At 31.1% G+C, this 9,074-nt stretch overlaps 1 protein-coding gene across 1 annotated transcript; it reads right to left on the bottom strand.

The window, feature by feature from the left end:
• Positions 1–6,551: 6,551 nt before the first annotated feature.
• Positions 6,552–8,444, bottom strand: LOC131176459 (BURP domain protein RD22-like). The gene is made up of 3 exons (XM_058141516.1): positions 8,140–8,444; positions 7,891–7,996; positions 6,552–7,615 (listed from the first exon to the last, which is right to left on the bottom strand). The coding sequence occupies exons 1-3, from the start codon at positions 8,191–8,193 to the stop codon at positions 6,744–6,746; spliced, it is 1,032 nt and encodes a 343-aa protein (XP_057997499.1). The 5' UTR covers positions 8,194–8,444; the 3' UTR covers positions 6,552–6,743.
• Positions 8,445–9,074: the final 630 nt, after the last annotated feature.

The raw sequence follows: 9,074 nt of genomic DNA, 5'->3' as shown, positions 1-9,074 counted from the left end.
GAAGGATACTTTAGCGATAATAAGCTTAGAAATAACCACGTAGAGCAAGCACTTTCTTAATCTTCTTATTCTTCTTTTGAGGAGGCTCAACACTCGCCCCCCTTTCTTTCCCTTTCCTCTTTTAAGTAAAAAATTGCTCTTAGAGAATCATACCCACCTCCGGCCATACCTACAAAGACAAAATGAAATTAGTAAGTACAAATGAGAAAAAAGGAGAAATTTTTCAGATTTACTCTCTTTAGGAACGTTGTAGTATCCTCCATACTCGATTGCAAAGCCTTGCCCACCCAAGGCTCAACCTCATTCGCCCTATTTGTATGGGCAAACTAATCTGTGTAATAACCGACTAACACGATAACACGATGCTTCTTGGTCTTAGACGCCTTCTCAAACTCTCCTTGAAAGTGGTATATTCATTCTTGCTCAAAATTTGTCTTCCTTCATGCCTTATGGGCTTGGGCATCCAATGTAGGGGAAAGCGCTCCCAACTCCGACCCTCTTCCATTATCAATAAAAGAAAATATTTCTTCCACTACTTTAAGGAGCAAGAAAGACCCGTAAACAAAGGGAAGCTGGTCTTCACAGTGAAGTAGCAAAAGTTAGCGTTCTCTCGAGAGAAGAACTTGTGGAAGTTATGAAAAGCCTTGGCTGTAGCAACTAGATTCTTCTTCTGACAAAGCACGAGGAAGGCGACTAACATCTGCCAGCTGTTAGGATGCAGCTGGGAAAGAAAAATGTTGTAAAATTATAGGACTTCCACGAAAAATGGATCTAGGGGGAACCTCACTCTTACATTCAACTATTCTTCATATATCATGATGGAGTTGCCCTAGGAGAGTATGTCATTCGCCCGTATGTGTTCCTTCGGTGTGTAAGCAAGCAGATACGGTGGCAGGTTGTACTCCCCAAAAATGTTATGAATTTCTTCTCTAGTAAGTTGACTAGCAAGCATGCCAACTCTGAAGGCTCCTTGAACGTCTCTTCTCCCTCGACGGTTGCAGTACAGGGCCACATATCTAGAACTAGATGGTCCCATAAGGTTAGGCACCATAGAAGGGCCTCCCTCACCCCCAACCCCAAAAGGTGCCATTATTGTCTTTGGCCCTTCTACCATTAGCCAAGATGACTCCTCTCCAGCCAATAATACTTCTTAGGGAGGAGTAGCCAAGTCAAAGGAGTCCTTAGTGGTGCTTTGAGCAGAGTCGGGAGCACCAATACTCATTGAAATATAAATAACGAAAAATAAAAAGAAGGTTACCTTAAAAAGAAACATGTAAGAGAAATTTCTAGTGGAGAACCAAGCTCCGGCAGGCTCAAAAAGGAGAAACAAAGTTAGGAGGAAGACGAGCAAAAAATGAAAAAATATCTCATCTTTATACTTATATAGCAAAAGTAATAAATACAAAAAAAAAAAAAAAAAAAAAAAAAACAAAATACTAAACAAGATGCTTAGAGTGCTGTGTTGCATGATTGTTACACGAATCTCCAAGGGCCAAATCAAATCAAGTCCTTTCACCTCTCAGTAGTCAATTAATGCCATCTAAGCAACAGGTGCGATAGATGCTCTTCACGAGATAAGAATTTCTACTAGAAGATGGCCGAGCCTGAAATACTCAGATATCTGCAGAGACTAATAATATTGCAACCATTAAAATAACACTAAGAAGCGAATAACGGATAACCGAGCAATAAGTAATGGGCTATCCGAACTAAATATTCATGAGATACTCGGATACTAAGGCAAAAAGTTACTCGCCCAACCATACGTATGATACTAGGATCACTTTATAAGGATAAAGATTTCGAGATATTCACTATAATCAAAGTTCCATCCATATGAGGATTCAACCAGCAAAATAGACTCTTAGTCCTACTCAATCACGGATTTCTAATCCTAACAAGAATTTACATCAAAACCTATATTAGGGCCATTAAGTATGTATGTTATTCAGTTTTTTACCTATCCTATCACAGTCCAATTCTCATTATTGATTTAAGCATTGAAGCAGTAGTCAACTAACCCACTTGGTGTTCGCTTTATCTTGTAAATCAAATATTCGAAATCCAACATCCTATACCCATAGAAGATGATAACAACATCACTTACCTATAAAATGTTTTAAGAAGTCAAATGCTATCTACACCGTAACTTTCAATATAACGATGGCTTTCAATTCTTTCCAAATTGCCATATAGATGTTTGAAAGAATAACCCACCTGTAGATTTAATAATTTTTAATATAAGAAAATATTAATTAATTGAAAATGTGATATGTTTATACTTCATTATGCAAACTTGTCTTGAATCACCTTAGTACCCGTTAACTCCTTTTCAAGGTAAGTACTTGTCGAAACATGAATTATTTTGAGAACATATTCAGTTTGAAATATTGTCATTTGGTGAAGCCTTGTAAAACTCCAAAACAAACTTTATATCATTTGCAAAATTTAAGGTATTCTCTTGTTTGTCAAAATTCACCAACGCATCTGTAGCAAGAAATATAGATATTCAAGTGGTAAGCTAAGTACTAACTCTCAAACACCTCAAATTCACGGGTGGAAAAATTTTAGCCGAAGAGATTTCTTATCCATTCATCTGTAGGAGCCGAAATCCTACGGTGCAACATGCAGAATCAAAAAATATTTCTTCACTGCCTTGCATCTAGATTTGTTCACCAACCCAATTAATCATTTCGATTCCCAATTACTAGAGAGTTTTAGTGGAGAATCACCTGTATATGTCATCTAGTGCGGTTGCTATAAGTTCAGTGAAATGCCTAACAATTATTAGCTTTGCCAAAACTAAAGCCCAGTTCCGATGGTGTGTCAGCTATTCATGGGTATGGTGTAGGTTTGAATCCTCTCATTCGCAAGTTCTTTTTTTTTTTTTTTTTTTTTTGAGATAATCGAATCGGTTAAACTCGGCTAGGTTTAATTTTTGAGCTAATTATTTAAATCCGACCGGATTGACAGGATTAATATTAAATTTTTATAATTCTGAATTTATTATTTAAATCAAATTAATTATTAATTTAATTTCTGATTAAACGATTAGATCAGCCAGTCCAATTACTACATAAGGAAATTCTTGGGTTCATATCATTTCCATTACATAAAACCTCAAGCAAATCAATCTGAAAAATGCTACAATTTATATTAAAAATAAAACTATGAATCATCCCCTGCTTTGTCGAATTTTTTCGCAAGGACAGGTAATCTAAACATTTTGCATCATGAAGATGAGTATAAGCAGCTGCAGTTGCGGATGGTGAATTCAAGAGCGAGCCATTACTTCTTTGATATATTTCATTAGCTCTTGACAATCCTTTAATCAGGTCATCAACTCCTCTGCAACGTATGCCAGATAGTATGTCTCCCCATGGAAACTGCAACTGGGGGAACTCAGTACCAATATATATCACCAAGTACCAATATATATCACCAAGTCATTAATTATACATAAAAGTTGAATAATAATAAAAAAAATTCACAATTATACATGGATATATTATGCCTTTTAATTTCCAAATCTCTCTTGAGAAGCATTTCCTCAATTGAAGAGTTGTTAAAAGGAAGATTCAAGCCCATGTCTCTGGCATGCCCAATCAAGCCTGGAATATTATATCAAATCCAAGTGGAGAACGTTGATGCTTGTCAGTGGTGGCCCGAATGTTAGAGGCGATGAAATCATGCACAAGTTAGGGCATATTTGATTTAACCGTTAAATACAGCAGATAATTATTAAATAATAGCTATTATTAATAGTTGATAGTTTGTAACTGTTAATAACTTATCTATATTAAGTATTTGGTAAAATTATGTTTAGTTGTTGTTGTTGATATATCAAATGACTAATAAGGTATATATTATACAATTTATTTTATTATTGAAATAAATATAAAATTATAAATTTATTAAATTATATTATTTATTTTATTATTAAATTAAATATATAATTATTAAATTTATATATTATATCATTTATTATATTATTAAAATAAATATATAATTATTAATCTATTATATTATATCATTTATTTTATTATTAAGATAAGAAAATAATTAAATTCTTTAAAAAATAATTAAATAACTTTAAAAATATAGATAAAATAATAAAATAATTATTATGGTTGATAAAGAAAAAACTTATAATTAATTTTAAGTTTTAAATGTAAATAAATATTTTATATTTTATGTTATTAATAAAAAATATTTTAATAAAATTGACACACATTAATTAAAATGTTAAAATTATAAATGAAAAAGATAAAATATTAATAATATTAATTTTTGAGTTAAATAAAAAAAATAATATAGTTAAAATAAAAAATCAAATCAGCTATTACCTAATAAGAAACAACTCTAAAAAGAGAACTAATACAAACTGTAACTGATAGGTATCATATCAATTATCCATCAGCTATTAATTTTATTTTTTAAAACTTATTAAACACTTTAGTTGGTTTATTTAAATATTTATCAATTGTCAACTACACCCAATAGATAAACTAAACACGCTCATAGTGATATACAAGGAAACTGGTAGCTCAACCCCATCTTTCTTCAACACATCTCTGATTTTTCTAAGTAAACTTTTTGCATTCTATAACATAAATGTGAAACGTGTCCATCTTAATTAGTTGTTAACATAGATTAACAGTTCATAACAAAGAGATAGAGTGCTTACGACAACATTATGCAGCTGAGGAAAACTCCGTTAAACCATAATGTTATATCAATTTAATTACAAGTTTCTTTTAGGCTTATAATAATTTAATTATTTTCAATTGTTATTATTTAAAATGATTTAAGGAAAACTTTAAACCATAATATTATATTAATTTAATTTTTTTTATTTAGTATGAGTTAAGAAAAATTGTCTGTTAAATCATAATATTATATTATTTTTAATTAATTTTTATCTTTTATTAATTAAAATAATTTAAGGAAAGCTTTCCGTTAAATTGAAATGGCTAATTTTTAAATTTAATATTTTAATTTTTATTATTCAAAAAGGTCGAAGAAAAACTTTTTGTCAGACTGTCACGATTAATATTAATTTTAATTTTAATTTTATTATTTAATATAATTTCAGAAAACTTTCCGCTAAATCATAATAATATATCAATTTTAATTTTAATTTTAATTTTATTATTAATTAATTTAGTATCTATATAAATTCAATTTCTACACAAGACTTTAATCACTAATGAATTATTATTTAATTAAAAGGTGTTTAGTTCAATTAACGGATCTTTAAACAGCTAAATTAAAATGTTTGACAAACTCATAATTAATAAATGATTAATAGCGGATAGAATATCAATCGATTGCCATTTAGACAAACTCTAATTGTAAAGTTATTTATTAATTGTATACTTTTTTATTATTTAATAAAAATATTTGCAGACACGAATAAAAAAGAAATGTCGCCATACTTGGTGTGGCTTTCTATCATTTCTTGCCCCATATTTGGAGACGCACGTCAAAAGGAGGAATCTTTTTTTTTTTTTTTTGTCCATACTAAAGACATGTTTGGTTTAACTATTGAATATAGCTAATAACTCAATTTATACCATTATCATAGTGATAGTAGAAATGATGATAACTAATTTATGTTAAGTGTTTGATAAAACTATATTCAGCTATTCTTGTTGATATGTGAAATGACTAATAAGGGTATATATTATATAATTTATTTTATTATTGAAACAAATATAAAATTATAAATTTATTATATTATATCATTTATTTTATTATTAAATTAAATATATAATTATTAAATTAATATATTATATTATTTATTATATTATTAAAATAAATATAAAATTATTAATCTATTATATTATATTATTTATTTTATTATTAAAATAAGAAAATAATTAAATTTTTTTAAAAATAATTAAATAACTTTAAAAATATAGATAAAATAATAAAGTAATTATTGTTGTTGATAAAGAAAAAAATTATAATTAATTTTAAATTTTTAGATATAAATAAATATTTTTTATTTTATGTTATTAATAAAAAATATTTTAACAAGGTTGAAATGCATTAATTAAAATGTTAAAATTATAAATAAAAAATATACAAGTATTAATAATATTAATTTTTGAGTTAAATAAAAAATAATAATATAATCAAAATAAAAAATAAAATTAAATTAGTTATCAATTATGAAAAATAGCTCTAAAAATGAATAAAAAAATAACTCTAAAAATAGAGCTGATACACTGCAACTGCAACCATCAACTATTAGCTATATTTTTTTAAACTTATCAAACACTCTAATTCACCTGATTGGGTGTCTATCAGCTATGTGCGGCACCCAATAGGTGAACCAAACAGCTTCTGGATCTATCATTGATCCAAAACATAAAATATATAGTATAAATCATTCATTAAATATATAAATCTCACATAATTATATCTTGAATCCATAATGAAGGGGTCTAAGCAAAAATTCCCCCCAAAGAGAAATGCCCTTTCTGCTTTTTATTATGTGTTTTCACTATCAGTCTTATCTGAACCCACGCTGAATTAAGCATTGGTTATGATAGAAGCAGGAGATGTTATTTATTACTGAACACTGCTATAGCAAACTTTTGAAGCATATAAAACCGAATATAGTGGGCATATAGTTACATTATTGTAAAAACTAAATAGATAGATATTATAGTATTCCGGTATGAACTGTTCTGGCTGAAGATATGGGACTAGAAGTACAATATTTCTTCAGGTATCTAGTTGGGAACCCAAACAACGTGGTCCTGAGGAAGGAAATGGCAAACAGGAACTGTTCCTGGCTTGACCTTGAGCACCTGGAAAGCCAAATGCTTTGGGTTCCAAGCTGATGTATCTGTATGGCATACTGCTACTGCTTGAGCCTTTGATCCATCAGCACCCTCTAAGGAAACCATGTAAGCCCTCGTGGTTTGTGTTGCATGGCAATAAAAGACAGCATATGCATAGTTCTGCTTGTGACACACCACGGATTTGTCACCCGCCATCTTCTTTGTTCCATCTGTAATTGTATACTTCTGCAGCTGGGTTTGGTGTTCGGCCACTGTGGAGACTGCCTGGACATTCTTTCCAAGTACAGAAGTGCTGAAGTCAATCATCGACTCTAGCGAAGTTGCGCAATATTTCACCTCTCCTTTAATACCAGGTTCTTCACACTCTCTGATTGTATTCTTTATTATCTCGGCTTCCATTGATCCTTCTTTTACTGAAAACTGGTTATAAATCTCTGGCAACTTGTCAGATGAAAAAGGTATCGAATTGGCAGTTTGACGTGATATGAAGGTTGCCTTATTTGGGTTTTCAGCAAAGTTCAAGTTCATTGTTTTGCTGGGATACATGTCCTTTTCCAAGAAAAAAAGAGCCACATTTGGGTCATCATGGAGTTGATTTTCAGTAGCGGCATAATGGTAGATGAATGGGCCATATTTAGGTTTTACTCCAACATACACGGGCTTTCCCTTGTGTCCAGTGTTTACATTTGCTCCACCATTCCCAACGTTAACAGAAGTGCCGCCAGGTTTTCCTTTCCCTGTATTAACATTTACACCTCCCTTTCCTACACCGACAGATGTGCTTTTCTCGTCCATGAAGTCTGCAATTTAGCTACGTTAGTTATAATTAAGATCTTAGGAAGGAAAGGCTGATCAAAATCTCTGTACTCAGTAAGACAGCACAAATATTGCTTTTGCTGTAATATTGTTGTCCATGTAAGTTACAGATATATACCATCACGTTAACAGAATACTTCGTAAATCTTTTAGAAATCAAGGTAACAACAAGAATTAAGTTGAACAGTGCAGCAATCTTCATAGAAATTCTATTTCTGTTGAAATTATGTAAAGAGTAGCTGAGGTCTTGAGTACTGACCTGGCTGTAGAAGATCTTTCACAGCTTTTGGCATTGGAGTGTTGGGCAGAACAGAATTCCAGTATTGCTCGGGAGGTAAAGTAGCCAGGCTTGTCACTAGCGCAATCTGCAGCAGTAGGTAAGTATATATGAAAAACTTCCTTAAAATACTATTTATATGATAATAAATGGAAATATATATACTATAAAAACAGATTTAGGAAACGAGAAATCTTTTCTAATAAAACTAGTGCAAGATTCAGAGCTTACAGCGAGAAAAACAAGTATGTGTGGAAGATGAAACTCCATTTGAACTTTGAACATGAAACAGAAAACAAGGCAATTATAGTGAAAGAAAACAACTGAAGTATTAGATTTACAAGGAAGAAAGAGCCAGTTGTAACATATATAGAGATTTTGTCCATAGGAGTACTGCAACTTGAATAGCAACACATCACCCGCATTATCAACCGGCTTAATTGCTTCAACTGTCCCTGGTTCACTCACTTAATGCAATTGGCATCGAGTGGGACAGGTGTAATAGGAACAAGAATTGATGTGCTAGTGTGGTAAATAGAAACTATATATATATCCCTAATCAGTAATGGATTTCAAGTTTCAATTTGATTTTTAAAAACTTTCCTCTCTGCATAACGTGGAACCAGAATGGCTCCTTATGTCCTGGACAGGTCCTCGTCCATGACATACAATGAACCACCAAGGCTGTGCAATCGGGACTTGTCTTAATTGCTTGGACTTGTGACTCAAAACTTAACAAACAACTACCATATTAATGAGGTTGGTAGAGGTTGAGAGCCATGATTGTGCATTCTATTTCCAATTGCAACTTGGATTTTACTGGTTTTATCATGCGAATCTTGGGAGCCATCGCCATGTTTTCTTGACTTTTCTCTTGTACGCTTAGAATGGTCGGTTTATGGATTATTATTATTATTATTATTATTATTATTATTATTATTATTATTATTATTATTATTATTATGTTATATTTAAGTGGGTGTATTTCATTTCAAATTTCAAGTCATTGCTCCTGTTATGATTCATTTTTTAAAATTTTGAGTTGTCTGAAGCGAGTGAATACTCTCATCGGACGGTTGTAAGCTTGTGCACATGATGCACACGAGTTATTGAATTGCCCACCTTTATTTTTTTCAGCAATTTTAAGTTCCTGCTACGGAATTCTA

This window comes from Hevea brasiliensis, unplaced genomic scaffold, assembly GCF_030052815.1.
Source record: "Hevea brasiliensis isolate MT/VB/25A 57/8 unplaced genomic scaffold, ASM3005281v1 Scaf116, whole genome shotgun sequence".
Classification (NCBI taxonomy): Eukaryota; Viridiplantae; Streptophyta; class Magnoliopsida; order Malpighiales; family Euphorbiaceae; genus Hevea; species Hevea brasiliensis.
The sequence above is the reverse complement of the archived record's forward strand: the minus strand, read 5'-3'. Positions and strand labels throughout refer to the sequence as shown.

What these genes read in the sequence shown, in the direction of transcription:
- LOC131176459 (XM_058141516.1), bottom strand. Translation starts at nt 8,193, where the DNA reads ATGTTCAAAGTTCAAATGGAGTTTCATCTTCCACACATACTTGTTTTT. An exon ending in ACATACTTGTTTTTCTCGCT is followed by an intron (nt 7,997 to 8,139) that starts GTAAGCTCTGAA and finishes CTACTGCTGCAG; the next exon opens with ATTGCGCTAGTGACAAGCCT. An exon ending in GAAAGATCTTCTACAGCCAG is followed by an intron (nt 7,616 to 7,890) that starts GTCAGTACTCAA and finishes GCTAAATTGCAG; the next exon opens with ACTTCATGGACGAGAAAAGC.